The following is a 23458-nucleotide window of genomic DNA, read 5'->3' on the forward strand; positions in this document are numbered from 1 at the left end:
ATTTGTCCACAAGGTGTCTCTGTCTAACTAAGCTTGTGACCTCTTGAATTTCTGTGACATTTTTATACCTGCAGTAAATGTTACTTGTTTCTCTCTAATTACAGCTAACATATATAACTACATATATGTTATAAATACACTATGTATGTATACATATATTAAATACATTAAATGCATATAATGACATATAATTAATCTCAGTGTTTAAGCTACTGAGCTACTGCATTTATTCTCAAAAGGTCAATTACAATGTTCCCGGACTTAACTGAAGAGGATAGTAAAAAAAAAAAAAAGACATATTGACTCTTTCAGATGAGCTTTTAAACAGTAAAGGTTTTCTACATTTATTCTAAACAGAAAAAAAATGATCTGCTGTTAAAACAGTACAGACTTGGTATGTGATGCTTATTCTTTGACTAAAGAGGTAATACAAATACCTTATGCAGAAAACCCAGCAGAAATGTAGAAATCACACAAAATAACAGATGCATTCATTCAGTACATACATACAATATATTGCACAAAATCAATCAGAGCCTTTGGTCTGAAACACCTTGAATGAAGTCGCATAAATTCTTTAAAGCAAGTAATTACAGCTTGGTCACTTCTTTCAAAACAAAATTCACAATGGAACTTATCATTTGGGGGTTTTGCATTGGTTTTTACAGGACCCTTTCATATCCCTACATTTAAGTTGTTTATTCAATAAACATACTTTGCATAATAAAATGGAAGGCGAAATAATATCTTGACCACCAAACACCAGGCACTGTGGAATGAGGCACTTGTGCATCTGGCTAACAAAACTGGGTTTTGGCACATGGGAGTGGTATGTGTGGTTTGTACAGTTAGAGGGAATGCTCTTATGCTGCTGAATCCGGTTTTCTAAGCTTTTTGTCTTTCTTCATCTTCTTCATTTTCTTCTTCTTTTTTTCTCCTTTGCATGGCTTGCAGACACAGCACAGGATGCATGGTGAAGCCAGCAGCAGCAGCGGTGATGTCACCAACACAATAATGCTGACACCAACCAAGATGCCCACAACCTTCCAATCAGAGAGACAGATGATGGACATCAATGCTATTCAACTGACTCTGAAATGACTGTAAACGATTTGACTGATTAAATTTATTTGGTCTTCTTTCTGAGTTGATGAACAGACTGTTGTGGTAGATCAGAACTTGTTAAAAGGAATATTCCTTCCACAGAATTTTATGCTGTGCATTGCAAAGTTAACAGATGATTTTATTTCAATTACCTGTGTTCTGTTCCACATGACAGAGGCTCTGGAATGTCCCAATTTATTTCGACATGGTCCTTTATCATAATGTCTGAGGAATATGTCACCCTTCATACAACAAAAAAGATCACACAGAACAGATTAACAAGAGGAGAAATTTGAGATGTTCCAGCGGCCCATCAGACTTACATCTCAGTTCTGAAGTCAGAACCAAAAGTAAATTTTAGATGCTCCAGTATAGGATCAGACTTACGTCTAAGTTTTGAAGACAGTACCAGCAGAAGGTGTGTTTGCAGCTCTTGCACAGCATCTGGGCACAGCCCTGGTTGCGTTCGATGTGCACCCCACACGTAGGACACTGCTTAATGGTTACCTCTGAGTCATTGCTAGACTGTGCACTGTGGAGTGGAGAAAAGCAATCAGACTTTATCATTGAGTTCCATGATGTTTTGTGCTAAAGCGTGTGGGTGTAAGCAGAGCTCAATATACTTTAAGGGTTACTGAATTACAAATGTGTCATTAGTATCAGTGACAGGAACTCATCAATGCATATTAGCCCTTGCATAGTCGGATGTCATTTTTCAATATGCACAGCTAAGGCAGAGGAATGTTATGTTTGTGTAACTATGACTTCTCTAAGAGTAAAAAAAGAAAGAAAGAAAGAAAGAAAGAAAGAAAGAAAGAAAGAAAAAGAAAAGAAAAAAATCAAAACAGCTGACATGGGAAAGATCATGTGTTTACTTTTTCTCCTGTACACACACTGACCTGTCCTCTGCAGAGGAAACCAATATCAGAGGCTGACTCAGGGAGCAGGAGTGTCCATCCTGCCAAGTCTCTCTGCAGCCACAGCAGAACACAGCATGGCACTCGGGACAGAGCACGGGTGCTGCTTTACCCTTCACATTGGGCATTACCCTGCACACAGCCTGGCATTCCAACACTGGGCACCAAGCCTTACTGGGGTCCAGCTGAACCTCTGAGAGAGTGAGAGAGTGAGAGAGAGAGAGAGAGAGAGAGAGAGCAAGAGAGAGAGAGAGAGGGATAATGCATAAAAGATGTATCAATATGATCAGAGTGACCTTGATGTATTCCCATGTCACAAAATTTGCACACCGAAACAGTCCGTAACAATTTGCTCGTATTAAATATTCGCAGAAAAGCTCAAAATGTAACCAAAGTCCTATTCTCTAATTCCAGCTGATCGTCTTGTTCTTTTTCATGTTAGTAATCCACATGTACAAGATGATTTATTCTGGTGTACAGATTTGCCCCCAACAAAACATAACGTTTGACCTTAGGAAGCTTATAATGGTTGAAAATAACAATAAACCCTGAAGGATTAGGAGGACAGGACAGAAAGGAGCAGCAATTCTGCGCTATTCCTGTATGCAAAAACCGTCACTCTCTGGGATTTCATATTCGTACGCCTGACAGAAAAAGACCTTAAATAACCTCCTGTCGTCCTTATGTTAAAGGTACAGACACTCGTACAAACATAAACAAAACGCAGACACATATTTGTTCTGTACCTCTTTCAAATTTAAGACGCTGGTAGAGCTCTACTTGATCCTCAGGAGCAAAACAGGCAATCTGTACAGACAGGACAATGACACATTGATATGTTCAGCCACATCTATGTGTGTATTCATGTTTTAGTCCTGTGGTAAAAACTTAAAACACATATGAAGTATTTATTAAGTTTACATATCTGGTGCACAGTGGCTTTATGAAGGTCTTATAAAGCATGTATGATAAGGCTTTCATGTCAGACTTTCAAGTCATTTCTTGTGAGATGTCTCTGTGCGGTGTTTTTGTGAAATGTAAAAGATATGGAAATATTGAAGGGCTCAGTATATCGAGTTCCATAAATGACTAATACCACTGTTATAATCTTCTAGCAAGTTTCTTACTTACACTCTAAGTTCTGACTTTATCAATACATTGCATTAAATATAATTTCATTTAAACAGTATTGATCTCTATACTGTCTCTAAAGTATATGATTCAGTAAATACATTAACAATAAAAATGTTCAAGTACCCCAAGTACACTTAGCACGAAGCTGCTGAATTGCAGAGGATCATTACAAAATAGGTTAGGGAAATGGACTGAATGTAGATACACCCACCTCCACTATGTATGTGTGGGTGGGTGTGTGTGTGGGTGTGTGTGAGTGTGTGTGTGTGTGTGCGACTGTGGTACCTCTGAGTCCAGAAGAACTCCCGAACTGTGACAGCCAAGGTCAGGGCAAGTAACAGGGGCACCCCCGCCTTCTTGAATGGCCAGCTGAACATACTGCTGCAAACACTACAGAAAAGGGTTGAAAGGAACAGGACTGTCACCGCGGTGTGTAAACCTCTAGTGTGTGAGTACTTAGGAGTTACCTGAGCAACAAAAAGGCAGTATAAGATAATCATTGATTAAAAGGAGATTTGATCCATAGGTGGGGATAGCTGTAAGATAATACAGATATGAAATAATGTCTTCGTTTATATGCAGGCACAACCACAAAAATGTACCACAACCTGTTTTAGGGGAAACCTCCTTTACTGGTATGAGGACTAGGCTGGTCTCTATGATTTAAAACACAGTACTGAGAAGTACTCTCTTTGTTTTTCAAAGGGGAAACAAGAGTCATTGAGTTCTGTTTACAGTATCTTTACAATTACGTTCTGCAAAGCATCAAGACAGCACTGATAAACATCTGTTCCAGATATCATTATCTCTTCGTTTAACTTTAATAATCTCATGTTAAATTAAACAAAAGATAATAAATAAATAAAAAGTATCAGTATTCAATTCAAATGGAAAGTTAGCTGTTGATAATACGCCAGACCCATCATGTAAAAAAATAGAAAGTGTTTGTTTCAGTCATTAGAATTTTCCTAGCAACTCGAGATGGGCTTTTTTTCACATGTCCTTAGAGGGGATCAGTGAAAATCAAGGACTAAGGACCTCTCACGCAATCTTCATGTTGCATGCAGAGCCGAGCAAGCTACAGTGAACCCACCTGGGAGCAGAACACACATTCACAGGCCAGGAGTTTGCTGGTCTTTAGCACAGGGCAGTCGCTGAGGCAGAGTTTGCAGAACACCGTGGTGCCATCTGCCTGGATGGGGCTGGGATCAGTCATGCTGCTGGGGTCCTAGAACACTCCCGCTAGGGTCCTGTTTAGCCCCTCAGCCTCTGAAACACTGGAACAAGGTCCTCCATATTCCTGAAAGGTGCAATAGAACAGGAAAACACCCAGTCATGCTACTAAAATAGGGTGCGTTTGTGTATGTTTGTGTGTGTGTGTGTTTGAGAGGCAGCCCAATCTAATTTGGGGGGAAAAAAAAGGAAATAAGACGTAAATGAGTTAATATTAATAATGTTCTACCTGTACTTTTACTTTCAAACATGTACAGTGCAATATAGAAAGACCGAACAACCATGACAGGCACGTTTATTCAGCAGAGCGAGAGAGGGTGGTGCAGCTGAAGCTCACCCCTGTGTTCTCTCACAGTCAACATACTGGCCTGGCTACGCAATCATAAAGGGCATCAGTAATAATGCTATAATCTAGGATCAAGACAGATTAGAAAGGCACGGCAGTCACGGTGGGTCATGAACAGAGGGAGAGAGAGAGAGAGCGAGAGAGACAGAGAGTTAGAGACAAAGACAGATATAAAGAGAGAGAGAGAGAGCATAATGCCAGATGATTAGAGGAAAAGCCGTTAGTCATACATTATCCACACATGCCCGTGATTTTTAAGTCTCCAGCAACAATCAATTGGAAAAACATAGCTGTCCTAAATGTGCAATGCTGAGATCGATTCATGGCTCACGTGCAAAACAATGACAACAGTGATAGTTCCATTTGACTGTGAGTGATTATTTTTGCATTGTCATTCTAGTCTCTCTGGAAAATGTGAAATGTGAATCTACACTCTAGATAAACATCACATTGCAGACTGGACATATATATATATGTATATATATATATATTTGATTTCACCTGACTTTATACGTGTCAATCCGTCTTATCAACTACTCACACAATAAGTGATGAAATTCAGGCTATTCTGTCAGACAGTAATGTCATGCTTAATGAAAATCTAGTGGAAAGTTCCTAAAATGGTAACCGACAGCTCAAATGATTTCATCAACAAACACTCATCCTACCTTTCTTCAATAAGGTTTCCCTCTAAGCAATACGAAAATGATAACCCAGGGAGGACGTAAAAAGATGGCAGTATAATTCTTGGAAGTGTCCGGTAGAGTGACAATAAAATTAAACCCACTTTTAATATGACATCGAAGTAAAGAGTCATAAACAGGCATTCGGTCGACTTTCAATTCACTGAGTAAACACTCAAGAACAAAAAGCGGAAGAAACACTTACAAAAAAACTGAAAGCACTGCTTCTCCTGTTGACACAATGTCATTTTCCGAGGTCAAGCACTGAAGAGAATGCTACATAGAAAGTTGTTCAAAACCTATGGTTTATAACCCCATACACCGACAGAGAGTTATCAGCTTGATGAAGAATAGTTGAGATTTCTGTGTTGCAATGAAAATGTTTTCCATTCCAGGTGGGTCACGCCTGCCCTAAAATGGTTTTATACAGTTGTTTTCCTCAGTCACACCCACTAATAAGAATCTTGAAGAGTACTGAACTTCGGTAAAGTGTTTTTAAGACTAAAACCACAGGATTTTTCGCATGACGTTTTGTCGCTATCCCTGAATAAAAATGAAAAGGTAAAATCTTTCCACGAGAAAAGGGAATTCACCCATTACTCTTTAATCACTGACTTTCACTTTGTTACACTCACGGAGTATTAAACTCTGTTATTCTAGCCTCTGTCAACATATAAAATTTCCTAAAATTCAAGATTGCACAAGCACCACTGCATTTGCGGAAGCTACACACGCACATGAGAAGACACATCTTCGGGAAAATATAAAGTAACACCGTAGCCCACACGTTACCGTTAGGGTTACGGAAATATTAAGAATCCTTACCAGTAAATGCTTGAGGAGCTACAGCTTTTCCAAGATCTCTGAACCACAGCCGCAATTTCTAATACAGCTAATACAGTCACATCTGTGGATAGACAGTAAACCTAATAGATTGTCTGGTCACCTAGTTATGCCGAAGCATGACCCATTTACCTCAGTCATAAGGTCATACCGTCCCTCTCTGGATTAAAAAAAATCTATCATGATGCCCAAAGGTGTGTTCGCCTTGTCAAACGCAACGTCGCAGAAGGTAAGCTACTTCATATACACTTCCTCGTCCTGCTGCACCGTAAGATATGGCATTTATAATCCCATGATGTCATCTACCAGTAGAGGGCACACCAAGAGCAAAATGTCAAAAAGATAGTTTCTTTAAAAGTATTTTAAAAAAAAAAACATTTAAAGTTGTTACTGCATGTTCTTAGAAATAATATGGACAGTAAACACTACATTTGTAGTTGACATTATTTAGTCAGAATAGGGCTATATATGTGACGGCCATGATAACGTTTTCATAAGGTAGGTGTCGACACTGCGTGTCGCAGACATAAATATACTACGGTTCATAATGGTGCCCAGACAAACAGAAGAGGTGAGGTTAAGGATAAAGCTAGAAAATTTGCTAATCAGATTCCTAAACTTTAAAAAGAGGGAACAATCACAACAAGAGACAGTTACAGGCAATTTTTCTGCATCAGTAATGTAATGGGTTCTTAAAATTCCAGGTTAGGTAAAGGTCATTTCTTTTCTTCTTGATCAGTTTGTGTTTGTTTAAATAATGCAGGTGAGTGATCTTGCACTACAACATATACCAGTTCTTCTGACATGATGCAATACCTGGTTCTGTATGATGATGATGATGATGATGATGATGGAGCTTCTGTTTTTAAAATAGTTTAGCACATCAAGTTCGCCCTCTGAAACCAAGACTTCACCATGGTGATGCTGCTCTCTTTGGACATGGTGAGGATGCAGCTGGGAGTGTGTGTTTGGAACTGAAAACTTGTGTTTATATCTTCACATGCACTGTCACTGTATCTATCTTTAATTAAGTGCACTTTCCATGATGCAGCAAATTTTGCCCGAGAGAGAGAGAGAGAGAGAGAGAGAGAGAGAGAGAGAGATTCCCTAGGTAGACATTGAAAAAAGCTCAGATTAGATTTTGTATTACCCTTCAGTTACTATGCTGTGCAAGTTGCTGGCTCACTGCCTCGGACAAAATGTTTGTTTTTAATTTGAGAGGTTATTACTGGCAGTATCTAGGGAGCAGGAATCTGCAAAAGTCATCTTGCACTGAACACATGTTCATTTGAGACACTGGGAGAGGCCAGCTCATTCAAATCTTTCTCAGAGCTCATTCTCTGGTGTGATTCTCTTCTCTGCCAGCCTGCTGAAGTTAACCTAACACGTTCTGTTTTGCTTATATTCTTCCACTTTTAAATGTTCATATGTAATGAGCAAAGAACCAGTTCTCTAATTCATTCATATAAATACCCCATCCCTCATCCCAGGAGGAAAGGGATATGGCTCCAGGGAGTGTTTCAAATAGGTGAAATTGCAAGGACAAATTGTTCTTATGTCTCAGAGACATGCAAAATATTTCTCATGTGTTCTCGCTCCAAAATCATCAAGGTACCAGCATAGTAAGATGTCACACTTCCTTGCAAACTGTCAGCAGGGCAAATAAAATGACAACACTGCATGTTAACCCATGCCACGCACCGGTGACGTGAGAGATTTCCAATGAACTGCAGTGGTTCAGTGTTCCTTGTTCATAAAGTCAGAAACAGGCAACATTACTACTACACAGATTTGGCACGTTTGTGGATTACTGAATATCATGTCAAACGTGTCTGTGGATGTTACCAGAGTTGTCAGAGAAACGTCACAGCACACCTGCTCAAAGTTTCATTTCCTCGTATTTGACACGGAGAACTTCTTCTTCCATAAAACATGTGCCAAACCAAAAGTAATGAGCTGTAAGATGAGCTAAAACTGTGTTATGGGCCTTTCCACCGTTCAGTCCATCACTGTATGTCAGCACTGCGGCTGCACTTGTCTCAGAGCCTTTCACAGTGTCTCGTTACACGGGAAAGTCGCTGGCACACGGATAGAGAAGCAATGGGGTGTCCGTTTCTGAAGTGTCGCTACCTTGGCTCTAAACGCTGTAATCCAACGCTGTTCCCTCTCCTAAATGCCACAGAGGAATTTTTCGGCAGACTGACGACACTCCACTCCAGTCTTAAAGAGGCATTATCACGCTGTATGTCTTATTAGATTATTTACTGTTTCGAAGTCTTTCTCTTTTTTTTTTTTTAAACTCTAAATGGGACAAGTTATGACAACACGTTTTTCAGACAAGACCAGAAGTATGCTCCAAGTACACAACATGAGAATGAACATAATCCCTGGAGAAGTATGAGTGTCACTTTCCTGTATTGCAACAGACCCAAACAATTAACAAAGAGAACAACCCCCATGTCAAGATTTACTTTTTATTCAAAACTATAAACATAAGGCATCATAAAAATTGGTGATACTCTGACCTATGATACTTGTCACATATTCAAAAATGTGGTTGTAAAAAAGCGTCCTGATAGACAAGTCCTGCAGAAGAGTAGTGCAATGAAGAATCCTTTGAGAAGGGCATGTTCTCTGCACAAGCGCTGACAAGTCAGACAGAGAACAATACCACACGCGTCAGAGAAATCCTCACCTTGCTCTATGTATAGTCTTCTCTTCTCAGAAAGTGAATATTCAATACATACACATCAAGGTCATTTGCTTAGCTGAGTACATTCTATATGAACACGCTCCTATCAGAATGTAGGCTGAAACATACCAGTTTCATCAAGAAAGAAATTGAAAGTAGTGTGATAGATGGGTAGGGGTTTTCAATGTTTGAAATAGTAAATGAAATAGAATCTTTCCAGAGTTATACCCTCAGCAAAATCATAAAGCATTCATTAGCTAAGTTTAAGAAAGCTGAGATGGAGCATGTGGCACTCGTAACCTCTCTGTGAATCGGTGCCATACATACCAGTCAAATGGACATGTATTGCTCACTCACTCTCTTCATTTGAGTAAACCAATCCAGGAATATTTTGCATGATGTCATGGTTCAAAAATAGAAGCAATACATTATTTAAGAGCCTGTGGAACATCTAAGGCTGAAAGAGTACATAGCTTGACATGTCAGAGTAGAAGACATCATTGTACTTGATCTACAGTCTATTCACGCTAATAAAACTAGACAAGATGCACTGCCTGAGTAGAAGGCCCAGCTCATATCTTGTTAACTCTCACAGTGATCTTAAAGAGAAGGATGATATGAAAAAGGAATCCTATGAGGCAACTTGGTTAGACTTAGTGATGGAGACAAGACCAGAATACAAGTAAGTATACGAACTCGTTTTTTTTCAAGATAGTATGTTGTGGTCAGTTTTAAAGGTGATAGAAAAGCTGTTCTTAAATAAACCATTTTTGTCTAAAGAGTTCAGAAGTTTAGGCATGCTTTGATCATTTGATCAGTGACTGATTTTTTTGTTTTGTTTTTTCTGAAGTATTTGCATCGTAACTAATGTTCGTTCGCAGGACCACAGTAATTGAAAGAGACTCGTCGCGAAAGGAAAGCTACGAGCAGAAGAGGGTAGTCCACTTTGTTGTGCGGAGATATCCCAAACAAACAATTCGCATGGGCGAATACGGGACGAAGATGCGCGAGTACAAGTTGCCCTACAAGAAAGTTCTTCCAGTGTCAATCTTTGTACCGAGGGATATGACAATACTAGAAAAAACAAAACGAGAACCATCCCCCTCCGAACTACAGTCTATCATGGAATTCGAGAGAAATTCAATAAGTGGAATCTGCGAAGAGAAAAGGGATGTCGCCTCTATCACAAAAGATAAGCCGTGGGTCATCCAACCCAGACGTCCAGAATTCAGGGCGTCCAGTCTGATCTCGCCACCATGGGAGCTGTCCCAGGACATCCAGCGTCGGGAGTGACCTGGCAACTGATTCAGTACACAGTATTGACAAAACGGTGTATGACTGTTTTTGTGTCGAGTTTCCACAGTATGAGGTTGTAGCAGGAAGGGTAACTACACGAAGGAGAATTTCGCAATGGGAAGTTTAGGTAGGCTACTTAAATTGGTTTAATAAATTTTGAGCACGCATGAATCAAGAATCAACTGGTTAAAGCATGGTGTTGTAACGGACAAAGTGCAGAGAAGCATGTCGTTAAATATAATGAAGTCAACTGAAAGTGACGAAAGAGCGGTACAGTCTCAGTATCATTCTCTCTTTTTCTCTCACTCTCTCTCTCATCATTATCTCATGATAAGAAGAAGGACCTTACTAATGTTCGAAAATCTGACTTCCATATATTTCCATATTTATGAAGATTTCCATATATTTTCATGAACCCTGATGTTCTCTTTTTCCTTATGAATTCATTTATAAATGAAATAAATTGCAGCCTTTGACATATCAGTGATTTTCTTTACACGTGCATGAAGTTACATGTGGTGAGAATCTAACCAAATAGCCTACATCACGAGATCTTGTGTTCGGGCAAATTGTGTGGCCCATGGAACTTCTTGAAGTCTACGTCTACAAGCTTCCAAAAGAAATATACTACCATCTAGTGGAGAAATACAAACACTCAGATTAAAAGCCACTGAAAAGTTGAATAAAAATGGCAAGGATGCTCATAAACTCATAATACAATGTCAGATGTCATGCAAGAGCTAAATGTGTCTCAATGCCTCTAAAATTCATAAACATATGGTTAAAATTATGTGGTTTAAAAAAGCAGAACTTTCAGCTTTTGAGCTAAATATTATTTCAAAGTACTTTACACCTCAGTTTATTCTCTCTAGAATATTTATCTAAACTTAACAGATGAAGTCTAATATCTGTTGAAGTGCAAAATATTTTGTGAGAGTGCATAATACTTCCACCATGTTTAGAGTGTTGGTAAAAACTGTCCTGTACTAACAAATTCACACAATATAAAATCATTTCTTCAAAAGGCTAAAGAATACAGAGTACAGGCAATGAACTGAATAACTAGTAACTTTGTGTGCATCTCACGGTTTAATCACAGATGAAATACACAGAGACAAATTAATGGCCATCTAATTGCAAGGTGTCAAAAATGTGACGGCTGTGATATGGTTCATGCTTTTCAGTTGACTTAGTAGCTTACAATGAACACACAGAAATAAATTCTTAACTTCTGTCTTAGTCTGATAAAGCCAGACATCAAAATTTATCACATCACACACACCAAAGCAGTTTTGTTATGATTGTCAAGTACTTACAGGCCTGGAGGGTATTTTTTTCCCCAAGACGCTTAACATCAGAAATATTTACTGGTAAACAGAACTTTTAGAATTATTACTTTGTTGACAAAACCCTAGAACATGCTTAACTCCCCACTTAAATTACTTATGGTGCAGACGATGACAGCGTAAACTATCCAGCATTATCAAGTTGACTTCTGTTGTAATACCAAACATTTCTTTCCAGTGCTTTTCAACTCCATCAGTGACAACAAGGTTACTTTAGGTTGGGCTGAACTCCCTGTAATGTCTGCTCAGCTCTCTTATGCTTCTGCAGTGTGACCTGCAACTGCCAGTACCTGAGGTAGAGCCACATCAGGCTTCCATTCTTACGCTTGTCCATGTTCAGTACATTGGCACAGTGTTTGTCATTCTTGAAAATGTCTCTGAGATCATTTTCCAGGTCCAGCTCAGATCCCAACGGATCCTTGGCCACTTTAAGGAGAAGGTTCTTTTCCATTTCTAGGCGATGGTCCCTTGGTAACAGGTAGCTACAGAGGGCATCCTGCCTCTCCATTAAACGCGCCTCCAGGTCCTGCAATACTCCCGTGGCCCTGCGTTGCCAGTCCTCCTCCCTCTCCAGTGCCCCTCGAAGGGCAGCCGCAGCTGCTCCAGACTGCAGTAGCCGACTCTTCTCCTCATCTAAATTCTGACGTTCTTGCTGCAAATGCTTACGCTGCTCCATGAGCTGCTGACTCTGAGAAATCAGGGCTTTCTTGTAACCCTGTACACGCTGACGCTCCTTCTCCAGCTCCAGCTCTAGGTGGGCAGCCGTCCGCCGGTTCTCCACTAGTGTGTCCCTGTACTTCCGCTCCAATTCTTTAGTCGCAGCTGTCAGATTCTGGTCATACCTGATTTTCACCTCATTGATCTGCTTCTCAGACTCTCTGCTCCACACCCATCCTGTATGAAGGTGATGCACAGATTCAGAATTGCATCAAGCAACTTAAGTGATTAATGTATTTATTCATTCCTCTCAACCCATCCAACATTTTAAAATGCAACAGCCTTTGTGGGTAGCCATGAGTTATGTCCCCAATTTTGAACAAATGAAAAATAACAGTCAGACCACACGCTTTTTAAGAAGAAATGATCAGGCAATTATATTGCCCAAACATGCAGTTATCTTGCTACAAACTTAATAAATTATGTACATGTATGCTCCTCTATAGGACACAGACCACTTGCTATTATATGAACAACCTTGAACTTACATAAAGGCGTACTTACGAAAGGCTGCAAGACAAAGCATTGGTACCAGCAAAGCATAGTTCCACTTGTTCCCGTCAGCACCTCCCGGTGGCTCTGGCCTTATATTCCATCTAGGTGGGTCATTCAAGTTGTTCATGGACATCCCCTTGTTCGTGGAGGATAAAACACATGAATCCTAGGTTTATTTATTTACACACGTCAACAGCATTCATGGTTCTAAAACTACACTGTCGAAATCTACATTACAACCAATAGCTCTCCGAATAGAAATTACAAACGCGACACACCGTTTCTCAGTTTGCTCTCCAAAACTCCTGTCCACTTTCGGGTTACATACAGGCAGACGAGCAGATGACAGTTCTCGCATTAATGTAACACATACGCCTCTTTTGAATACATTAGCCGGGAGCACGCAACAATGTATCTTTAAAAGCTTATTCAGCTCCAGAGTGTGTATTGTTACATGTAAAGAAAATCAACTTGCACATATCACAGTATGAGAGTACTTATTTAGTGTTTAAAAAGTGTTTATTTAGTGCTTTAAAAAGTAAAGTGTTTATTTATGATACAGCTAGCCATGCATCTTGCTATCAAAACAGCAATGCTAATGCTGGCCCTCTCTGATATGCAGTTGCGAGGCCTCATTTTTGCACCGTTTTGTTTTTCCTTTCTCGTCAAATTAAATTATGTTATTACACAATAGCAGATGTTATGTGACGATTTCGAGGTGTTCAGCTCACCTTGAAAGTTCAACACCTCGCACAGGACACTTATGCATAAGTTCCTTCTCGAAACACTAACACATTTACGCAATGTTTTACGCAATTTTATTAGAGAACGTAGAAAGACCATTCAACAGGGTTTTCATAGTTGAATGATCGAGTGAACACACCCTGCTGTTCCAGACATAGGAAAACTGATTGAGATTTGTTTATGTACTGTTACAATGAATGAGATTTCTCTAAGTATTGCGTTAATTGTTTTAATTATTAAAATGGTGTTCCCGTGAAACGCACATCACCCGCCACCACCAAAAAGTCTTAGATGGTTTAGTCCAGTGGGTGGAGCCAGTTCAACTACTTCTTACACTCTCTGTCTCATTGCATCCGAATTATTGAATTGAAAGAGTGAGTACTATGGCATCAGTGTGCACAGCTTCTCGAGTGTTGGCTAAAAGGGTTTTATCATCAAAAACCGTAAGTGCTTTCAAATGTTGTCAGACGTGTTTTTCTCTCCTTACTGAATTTCTCTGCATATTGCCTGTAGACATTTTGTGGAGTCACACAAAAAACAATTTTTTGAGGTTTCGTAACAAGTGGTCTGCGGCTTGCATAACAACTTGACATTGTTATGTATCATCACAGAAGATTATTTTTTCCACTCCAAAATAAGTTAGAAATTGATTATTGAATCCTGAGCTTAAATGTTTCAGCTTATTTTATTTAATGTGTAATTTGTATAACAATTTACCGTAAGAAAGGAAAATTATGCTCATATTCTTTGTTTAAATTGTTCACAGTTTTAGAAGAATTTGAAATGTTTTTGAAAATCCTTCTTCTCACAGTGATGGGAATTATTGTACAAATTTCTTTTTATTCGTGTCGTTGTTGTTCATGTTATTGTTAATTCGTTACTCCTATTTTGGGTCATTTGTGATGAAGACCAGCTGTTTTTAAATGTGTTATCACTATAGTGCTGCGGTCTTATAAAAAAAAAAAAAAAAATCCCTGACTGAAGGCGTGTATAGTACATATCGAATGAAATGTTCCGTTTGTCATTTGATCTTGCTAGCTTCCAGCCGCAGCCCAAACTACCTCCCGAAACTTCCACTTTTCTATCTACGGCAAAAGGGATAATGCCAAAGTTTCAGATGAGGTAAGTTCGTTGTTTTTGTCCCTTTCTATCTCTAATTAATTTCAGTTGATGCTACCTCGTTTTAAATAAAGTGCCTGTGTGTATATCTTGAAATGTTGGTTGTATTTCACAGATCTCAACACAGTATCCTGTGGTAGACCATGAATTTGATGCTGTTGTGGTTGGGGCAGGAGGAGCAGGCCTGCGTGCTGCCTTTGGACTCTCAGAGGCTGGTTTCAACACAGCCTGTGTCACAAAACTTTTCCCTACCAGGTCCCACACAGTGGCAGCTCAGGTATAACTCAAAGAGAAGCTTTAACATACAGTGACCTTGATTGCCACCCCCATTTTATGGATTCAGCTGTGGACCAGAGAATAGGAATGTAAAGGAACTATTTCAGTGTAATTATAAGAAGAAGAATTGGCATCAAATACTTTCCCCATGTGAACCAGTACCATTTAACACTTTGAGAAATGAAGGAAGTATTGAAATAGTTATCATAAGCATTCTCTCTTGTTTAGGGCGGGATCAATGCTGCGCTGGGGAACATGGAGGGTGATGATTGGCGTTGGCACTTTTATGACACGGTTAAAGGATCTGATTGGCTGGGAGATCAGGATGCCATCCATTACATGACAGAGCAGGCTCCAGCTGCAGTAGTGGAGGTGAGAACATACAACAGATGTATGCTGGTATCTCTTGAAATTTTAAAGGAAGACCACTGAATTATTATGAAGCAAGCATTTTTTTTAAACAGTGAATTTATGTGTTGTTAGAGGTGACTGACAAACTGACTTTAACTTGGTTTTTGGTGGTTCCCTCCTCAGCTGGAGAACTTTGGAATGCCTTTCAGTCGTACAGAGGAAGGAAAGATTTATCAGAGGGCTTTTGGAGGACAGAGCTTGAAGTTTGGGAAGGGAGGACAGGCCCATAGGTGCTGCTGTGTGGCTGACAGAACTGGACACTCCCTCCTTCACACACTGTATGGACGGGTAAATACCAAAATCATGAATTGTATAACAATCCAAATCAGCAGGGTGACATCAGTGCTACCAAATACATGTCTCCTTAAGTTGGGTGATGAAATATGACCGTTTGAGAAAGATGACCTTTTCTCCTTGACATTGCTGTGCTGTAAGATTCTAGAACAGTTGTTACATGCATAGGTCATATTGCCTAATAGAGTTGTAAATTAGCTCTTTGGCTTTTCTGAAACAATATCCTCTCATATATATATTATATTATTTTTGACTGTATTATTTCTTCTAGTCTTTGAGGTATGACACCAGCTACTTTGTGGAGTACTTTGCTCTGGATCTCTTGATGGAAGATGGAGAGTGTCGTGGAGTCATTGCACTTTGCATGGAGGATGGCTCCATTCACCGCTTCAGAGCCAAGAATACTGTCATTGCCACAGGGTATGCAGTCATATCAAATCATATCTCAGTCATAAGTTCTGTGTGCATGTGTGTCAATATAACAGATATTTGATAGATCGATATAAATGTTTTCTTCTTCAATCCTTATTTTAATTTTGATGGTGTGACTTGAATTAGATCATAAAAGCTGAAGGTCATTGTTGTATCATTCATTCCCCCCTGCAGAGGCTATGGACGTGCATACTTCAGCTGCACTTCTGCTCATACAAGCACAGGAGATGGCACTGCCATGGTGACACGAGCTGGACTTCCCTGCCAGGACTTGGAATTTGTACAGTTCCACCCAACTGGTAAGAAACACGCATATCCTCAAACTTCCTTGCCTCAGAGCTTATCTAGTAAGAGGGATTTTCTCAGTGCATTTCTTTTATTAAGGACTTTTGCATTTAAATATGGTTGTTATTATGTCAGTGTGTTTTGCTATTTGTTATGTGTTGTTTGTAGTGTACATAGTGTGTAATTTCCAAACTCCTCCTGAAGGGGTGCTGGAAAGTGTCTAAAGTTTCTATGTAAAGTTAAATACTGAGATTTATTTCAGCGTCCAAATTTACACTGTACCTATTTAAAAAGAAAACAACATGATGCTTAATACAGTAATATGAATAAATAACACAGGGACAGAAATGTTACAGTATGTAAATCACATAAGTGGTTCTAGCAGTGACACTTATCTCATACACAAAAGTCCAATGGATTGCCCAAAATTTAGACAATATTTTTATTTTCACTTAATATGGAGTAATTTTGTTTTACCCAACGGATGTCTGTCTACTTGGCATCAGACTCTGGTAATGCTTAAGTGTTATTCTGTTAGATGTTATATATACAGTATTCTTGCAGGTATTTATGGTGCTGGCTGCCTCATTACGGAGGGTTGCCGTGGTGAGGGAGGAATCCTCATCAACAGTGAAGGGGAGCGATTTATGGAGCGCTATGCTCCTAATGCTAAAGATCTGGCTTCCAGAGATGTGGTGTCCCGTGCCATGACTATTGAGATCCGGGAGGGAAGGTAAGAGTTTTTCTTTGCCTGTCCCCAGTCAGTTTTTTAAGGTCAACTTACGCACTGTAAAATATGATGTAGTTGCAAATTGCTTCTTCTGTTATGCTTATGTCACTCCATAGACCTTAATGCCATGAAAGAGATGCGCATGGAGGTAGACATGTGTAGAAAGAGGAAGCGCACTCGCACAGCGTATCATACAGAAGTGTCTTATGCTACGTGTTTCAGAGGTGTAGGCCCAGAGAAGGATCACGTCTACCTGCAGCTACACCACCTGCCCCCTCAGCAACTGGCTACTCGTCTACCTGGCATTTCTGAAACCGCCATGATCTTTGCTGGCGTTGATGTTACCAAAGAGCCCATTCCAGTCTTGCCCACTGTTCACTACAACATGGGTGGCATCCCCACTAACTACAAGGGACAGGTAAATCCTGGTGTACTTTAGATTTGTGTACATGATTCAAAACATCAGAAGAACAGCTCATTTAAAGCCTGTTAGAATGGAATGTGTGGTATGAAATGCTTTTTGCATTGCTCTTGGATTTATGTATTATCTTGTGTAATTAGACAAGATGTCTATTTGATCCTTCGAAGACTGATTTTACTCATTTGTTTTTCCGTTCATTTTCCCAGGTCATTACATATGAAGAAGGTGAGGGTGATAAGGTTGTCCCTGGTCTGTATGCCTGTGGTGAGGCAGCTTGTGCCTCCGTCCACGGCGCTAACCGTCTGGGTGCCAACTCTCTACTGGACCTGGTAGTGTTTGGCCGTGCCTGCGCTCTCACTATTGCCGAGACATGCACACCAGGTGAGATTCAGCAACTGTCAAGCCTGGTACCACATTAGTTCTTAAATAATGGCCTTCTTTGACTGCTAAACCTTTGAAATCCACCACAGGAGAGAAACTTGCACCCCTCAAGCCTAACGCTGGAGAGGAGTCAGTGGCCAACCTGGACAAATTAAGATTTGCCAGTGGAGGCACCAGAACATCTGAGATCAGACTTAACATGCAAAAGGTAATCAATAAATAGTTATTGTGGTGTTGTTTAATTTGTTGTCCTTCTATGTCTGTTTCTATGCCTTCTATGTATGTATGATTTAACATGATATCTTGCTTTCCTCAGACCATGCAGAATCATGCTGCAGTGTTCCGTACAGGCTCTGTCCTTAAGGAGGGATGTGATAAGATGGATAATATCTATGACAGCATGAAGGATCTCAAAACCTTTGACAGAGGTCAGTTTCATTGGTTAAGGAGAAGAAATGTGTATGTTTAGAAGATGTTAGGAATATAAGACTGGTTTTAAGGCTAGTTTTTTTTTTTAACCATCACCCTTTTCGGACCCATTAGGTATTGTATGGAACACAGACTTAGTGGAGTCTCTGGAGCTGCAGAACCTGATGCTAAATGCTGTCCAGACCATCTACTCGGCCGAGGCCCGCAAAGAGAGCCGAGGAGCTCATGCCAGGGAGGACTTCAAGGTCAGATTACCCCCCACTTATCACGCCTCACTTCTGTGAAGTATTTCCTTTAATATCTTTTTTTTTTGTTGTTGTGAGATGTAGTATTTAAGAGGTTTCGTATAGATTCTGGCCTTCATTTTGACACGGACACCAAAACTACATTTGGGGAAAAAAAATGCAACGATTGTCTTACAGGACCGAGTTGATGAGTTTGACTACTCCAAACCTCTTGAAGGCCAGGAGAAGAAGCCCTATGATCAGCACTGGAGGAAACACACACTCTCATATGTGGACAAAGAGACTGGCAAGGTACAGTAATAACAACTGTTGGCATCATACATGAAAATCATTAAAAAAAGAAGTTGAACAGCATCAGAGCCTGAGAAACACACAGTATTCACGTAGATATGGCACGTTTGTGTAACCTGGCTTCATTTAACTGGTTAACATTAAATGATATATTTAAAATTCCTACAAAGGCATGTAGTATGATAACATAGATGGATTTAAACATGAGACATTGATGTCTTTGATGGAACTGATGGAATTTCTTGTGATTTCCTTAGGTTACACTGGAATACCGACCTGTCATTGACAGCTCGTTGAATGAGGAGGAGTGTGCTTCAATTCCTCCTGCCATCCGCTCCTATTAAAAACCCCTGGCTTCACTTTGCAGAGATCGACCACAGCTGTTGTGGTTCTAGCATTATTCCAGTCTAAGAACACTCATGAAAGATTATTGTATATATGACATCTTAAACGACATTGTTGGAACGCACAGAGAGATGTTTTATAAGTGAAGTAAGAATGACCAGGAATGTAAATATTGAAGAAGTGTGGAGTGGTTCCTTTGTTGGATACAGTAATGATTGTACAGATTGTGCAGAATGAGTGAGAAAATTCTAAATCTGTAATGTCCCGCCGGCCATTCTTGGATTAACTGCCTTATTTATCTTGAAATTCAACAACAACAAAAAATCGTCAAACAACTCTCTCTTGACCTGGATTTGGAAGCCATGTATCTTCATGAACATATAATTCTAGAAGAGTAGCAGGTTAAATGGTTTAGAATATTTGAAGATTTATTGTTGCATATCTAACGCTTAGTAACATCAAATCACATTTAGTGGCTGCAGGTTAAACTAGTCTTGGCTCTAGATGTGTTAGTATTGCAGGTTCACTTTTCTCCAGTAAGTGTCTCTCTAAGATTTTAATTTCAGTAGAGGTTAGGAGCACAGTCTCATATGTATCACCGTTCAGAACTTTGCGCCTGCTTCACTCTGTGGCTTTAACATTGAAGAATCTCTCAGTTCTGCATAGCCCACAAAATCAAACATATTTCTTTTGTGTTTGAACTTAAACCATTGCACTTTTGAAGAAGGGATTTGCTATTGACTAAAAGTGTAAAGGGACCTCAGCTGAAGTTTCACATGAGCGTGCCATTGTTGTTTCCCTGAGTGGATGGTTACGTGTATTACCTTGACTGTACATTGTGTTTTATGTTGTTATTCATCCTTTATTTATTTTTAATAAAGATTAAGTGAAAACTGAGTCAGTCACATCTATTGTATCTTTTTGTAGTTCCAATAACTCTCATTTATTGTCAGTCTCCAAGCGGCAAGCGTACTGTAATGTGTGTAATTACAGTGAAGTACACGTTTCTGTCGAGTTACCTCTGACATCTGATATGATTTACATTACACTTTGTCAACATGTTCTGTCCACCCCATTTTCTAGATTCTATCGAATTTATACGGACGCGAATAAAGCAGGGAAAGGCACTGCAAGCCTAACAGAAGTACAGACAAACGTTCCTGACCGTGGTCATTCTTTGACAAAGGTTCACATGAATGGGCATTTGTTAGAAAATACCCCTCCCCAACCCTATGAGTGGTGTGCCAATAGCTTTGTCAATTCCACCTCCAAATAGGTTAAGCATAACAGGCAGGTGCTGGTAAGGGAGATTTGTGTTTTCTGTGTTGATGTAGTGGATGTGTAACATGTCTGAACAGGCGCAGAGAACGTACCTCCTTTACCCATGTACAGGTAAAACCTACAGCAGAGCATTAGAGAGAGTTAACACTCTCAAGAAAGCAACTCTCCTCTCACAGGTAGGAAAAACACTAAAATCTTCCCTCTGAGACATATATTAGCTTAAAACAATTGTCAGTTTCTTTAGAAAATTAAAATACATAAACTCTTCTTGAGGTGGACCTAACCCGCAGAGAACATTTGGAGGTCTGTTTCACATATCTCAAGGTAAAAAGACAATCTTTAATAAGACTGCAGCGCACAAGGACATCTGAAATTAAGCTCTGTGCTCTAGGTGATTGCACATTGGCATCATTGTTTGCAAATGTTCTACATGCATTTTCAAAGCAATACTGTTGACAATAACCAAAATCTGTGCAATATTTTAAAGTAATTAATTATGGAGCTAATATTTACCAAGGATGTTAATTAATGAATTAACTTAAACAATACTTAACATTTAATACTCTCAAGGTTTGGTACGTTATTTTATTTCTTCTCAGGTATAGTTTAAGGGATAATTCACGACTCCGCATCTCACAGTAAGAACATGGATGTGTGGCTCAAAGCTGCCTTCCTGCTGTGGGTCTTTCAGGCTTCGGCTCAGTTTATTCAATATAACTCTGAATCATCGCAACGTGGGATCCTCGGCAATGGTAAGTCCAAAGCTTCGTTATGTATCCCCGATGCTTCCTTCCTTTTTTTGTCCTGTTTGCATGTGAGCTCTGATTGGAAATCAGTGAAATTCGGACCTTGAACCAGTTCTAATTGTGAATAACTCGCTGATGGTTTAGGAGGTGTTTTCACCCATTCAGTCACCCACAATTAGAAGGAAGTATGTGAAATACATATAACAAACATGTAGACTTTTACAATATAGTCACAGTGGCTGAAGTGCTTTAGTGCGTTTAGAAGAATATTGTTGCATAGCCTACGTTTTCCAAACCCGCACCCTAAATTTTAATCCTGATGTCACCTTTTTGTAACTGTCCCAACATGGCACTAAGAAGATGGCATCTGCCTTGTTAATGTTTACTTTGCCATCGACACTTCTGAGAGTGTAGCTCTGGAGCAGTTTCCATGGGGCAGCCTTGTGGATAAACTCAAGGACTTCCTGAGGTCTTTCGTGTTGAGGCTCGAGTCTCTCCCGTTGCTTTCCAAGAGGGTTCAGTGGACTTATGGTGGGCTGCATTTCTCTGATGAAGTGAAAGTCTTTAGTCCACTCACTCCCAACAGTGGAACATTCTTGGCTCTTTCTAGTACCATTAGGTACATTGGCCGTGGAACCTTCATAGATTGTGCTGTAAGGAACATCACGGAACAGATGCGGTTAACATCTCCAGGAAAACCAACGCTACAGTTTGCAGTGATTCTCACAGATGGTCACGTGACTGGCAGCCCCTGCGGAGGGGTCCAGCAGGCCACAGAAGCGGCCAGGGCAGAGGGCATCCGCATTTTTGTGGTTGCCACCAATAAGGATACGGTGGAGAGTGAGCTGAGACATATTGCCAGCTCACCTTTGGAGCTCTATCGGAGAGACTACCAGGCATATCCGGATGACCAGCACATGGCTGCTGTCAAAAGGATAACAGATGCCATGGTAAGTCTTTACATGTCTCTTTGGTGTTTTCATCTGTTTGCATATTTTCATCTACATGCATCTTTTCAAATTGTTTTTGAACTCAGCATAATCCACGCTACAAGTACTTAAAAATACATTACTGGAACTGGGAGGATTCCTTACTTGAGGATACTGTTATTTTTGAAAGAGATGTCTGGATTTAATCAGTTCATATGTCAGCACATCAGAAGTGGAGATGTCACTTTGACTGTAAAAGTGACAGAAGTGCTCTATGTCATAAGGCAGTATTATGACTGTATACTGAAATACATTAAGAATGTACCCAAAAGCATTCTAGATAATACTGTGCAAATATAGTCATTTAACTTTATCCATAGAAAGTTTGGTATAAAACTACAGTTGTTAATCCTTTGTAACAACCCCGTAACTGGTTTTGTAAATCATCAATATTCTGTATTCTCAGAAGTAATCACTTATGAGCTGGATTGAGTGCAAGACCATGGACTTTTTTTCAGTTCCTTAGTTTTGGTTGCTCATGGTCCATACATAAAGCATTTTCTATGAGCCAACAAATCACTACTACCATTGAATGATAACTATTATCATTAAATGATAACTATCATTTAATCATCATTATTATTATCATTTAATCATAACTATCCTTTAATCATCATTGTTACTTTCTAATGGAAGCTATTATTATTTAATCACATCCATCATTCAATAATCATTTAATCATTTAATTACTAATTAAATGTAAATGTAACCAATTAATCATTTAATTACTAATAGCATTTAATGAGTCATTTTTTCCCCGTTATTCATCCACCAGGTTAAGGAGGCAGATTTTGAGGTGAGAAGAGTGATGTTTTCAAATGCTTTTAAGATGTAAAGTTTGTGGTAGATATCTGTTTAAGATAAAATAAGATAGATATCAGTCTGTTGTTCTTTTGTATTTTGACAGCTTGTATTGTTCATGGTGAAAGTGTGAACCGACATATAATAGTATAGCATTATTGCCCTTTGTCTCATGTAATCCCTTTGCATTGCGTCGGTCTAGTGCCAAGGTCCCATGTGCATTGAAACAGAGGGCATTAGGGGGCCAAAAGGACACAGAGGATTTAAGGTAAGACACAATACCACACAGCTTACTTGACAAGATGGTCAAATAGAAGACAATTTTAATTGCAATTCTGCTTATTTTTGCAGGGCACAAAAGGACGATCTGGTGAATCTGGAGATCCCGGACTTCCAGGCCAAGCTGTAAGATGACTATGCAGTCCAGGATCT

General features: G+C 39.6%; 4 protein-coding genes across 4 annotated transcripts; 2 read left to right on the plus strand and 2 right to left on the minus strand.

The window, feature by feature from the left end:
- Positions 1 to 863: 863 nt before the first annotated feature.
- rnf144b (ring finger protein 144B) lies at positions 864 to 4371 on the minus strand. The gene is made up of 7 exons (XM_030783163.1): positions 4249 to 4371; positions 3441 to 3545; positions 2768 to 2828; positions 2004 to 2214; positions 1492 to 1636; positions 1257 to 1346; positions 864 to 1043 (listed from the first exon to the last, which is right to left on the minus strand). Exons 1-7 carry the CDS (start codon positions 4369 to 4371, stop codon positions 864 to 866), a joined length of 915 nt encoding a protein of 304 aa, XP_030639023.1.
- Positions 4372 to 9497: 5126 nt separating this feature from the next.
- Positions 9498 to 10245, plus strand: zmp:0000000930 (telethonin). Its single transcript, XM_030783391.1, has 2 exons — positions 9498 to 9634; positions 9834 to 10245. Exons 1-2 carry the CDS (start codon positions 9498 to 9500, stop codon positions 10243 to 10245), a joined length of 549 nt encoding a protein of 182 aa, XP_030639251.1.
- Positions 10246 to 11706: 1461 nt separating this feature from the next.
- On the minus strand, positions 11707 to 13605 carry ccdc127a (coiled-coil domain containing 127a). Its single transcript, XM_030782631.1, has 3 exons — positions 13538 to 13605; positions 12816 to 12942; positions 11707 to 12488 (listed from the first exon to the last, which is right to left on the minus strand). Exons 2-3 carry the CDS (start codon positions 12937 to 12939, stop codon positions 11803 to 11805), a joined length of 810 nt encoding a protein of 269 aa, XP_030638491.1. The 5' UTR covers positions 12940 to 12942; positions 13538 to 13605; the 3' UTR covers positions 11707 to 11802.
- Positions 13606 to 13930: 325 nt separating this feature from the next.
- On the plus strand, positions 13931 to 19208 carry LOC115818877 (succinate dehydrogenase [ubiquinone] flavoprotein subunit, mitochondrial-like). Its single transcript, XM_030782377.1, has 15 exons — positions 13931 to 13993; positions 14589 to 14672; positions 14785 to 14946; positions 15174 to 15317; positions 15480 to 15644; positions 15922 to 16070; positions 16257 to 16381; positions 16932 to 17100; positions 17320 to 17515; positions 17725 to 17899; positions 17989 to 18107; positions 18216 to 18327; positions 18443 to 18573; positions 18751 to 18864; positions 19122 to 19208. Exons 1-15 carry the CDS (start codon positions 13934 to 13936, stop codon positions 19206 to 19208), a joined length of 1992 nt encoding a protein of 663 aa, XP_030638237.1. The 5' UTR covers positions 13931 to 13933.
- The last annotated feature ends 4250 nt before the right edge of the window (positions 19209 to 23458 follow it).

The sequence above is a fragment of the Chanos chanos genome, chromosome 8 (assembly GCF_902362185.1).
Source record: "Chanos chanos chromosome 8, fChaCha1.1, whole genome shotgun sequence".
Taxonomy (NCBI): Eukaryota; Metazoa; Chordata; class Actinopteri; order Gonorynchiformes; family Chanidae; genus Chanos; species Chanos chanos.

What these genes read in the sequence shown, in the direction of transcription:
- rnf144b (XM_030783163.1), bottom strand. Translation starts at nt 4,371, where the DNA reads ATGACTGATCCCAGCCCCATCCAGGCAGATGGCACCACGGTGTTCTGC. An exon ending in GTTTCCTCTGCAGAGGACAG is followed by an intron (nt 1,637 to 2,003) that starts GTCAGTGTGTGT and finishes TCCACTCCACAG; the next exon opens with TGCACAGTCTAGCAATGACT. An exon ending in ACTGTCTTCAAAACTTAGAC is followed by an intron (nt 1,347 to 1,491) that starts GTAAGTCTGATC and finishes TGTTGTATGAAG; the next exon opens with GGTGACATATTCCTCAGACA.
- zmp:0000000930 (XM_030783391.1), top strand. Translation starts at nt 9,498, where the DNA reads ATGCACTGCCTGAGTAGAAGGCCCAGCTCATATCTTGTTAACTCTCAC. An exon ending in GAGACAAGACCAGAATACAA is followed by an intron (nt 9,635 to 9,833) that starts GTAAGTATACGA and finishes GTTCGTTCGCAG; the next exon opens with GACCACAGTAATTGAAAGAG.
- ccdc127a (XM_030782631.1), bottom strand. Translation starts at nt 12,939, where the DNA reads ATGTCCATGAACAACTTGAATGACCCACCTAGATGGAATATAAGGCCA. An exon ending in GCTTTGTCTTGCAGCCTTTC is followed by an intron (nt 12,489 to 12,815) that starts GTAAGTACGCCT and finishes ACCTTCATACAG; the next exon opens with GATGGGTGTGGAGCAGAGAG.
- LOC115818877 (XM_030782377.1), top strand. Translation starts at nt 13,934, where the DNA reads ATGGCATCAGTGTGCACAGCTTCTCGAGTGTTGGCTAAAAGGGTTTTA. An exon ending in CCCACACAGTGGCAGCTCAG is followed by an intron (nt 14,947 to 15,173) that starts GTATAACTCAAA and finishes TCTCTTGTTTAG; the next exon opens with GGCGGGATCAATGCTGCGCT. An exon ending in TTCACACACTGTATGGACGG is followed by an intron (nt 15,645 to 15,921) that starts GTAAATACCAAA and finishes TATTTCTTCTAG; the next exon opens with TCTTTGAGGTATGACACCAG.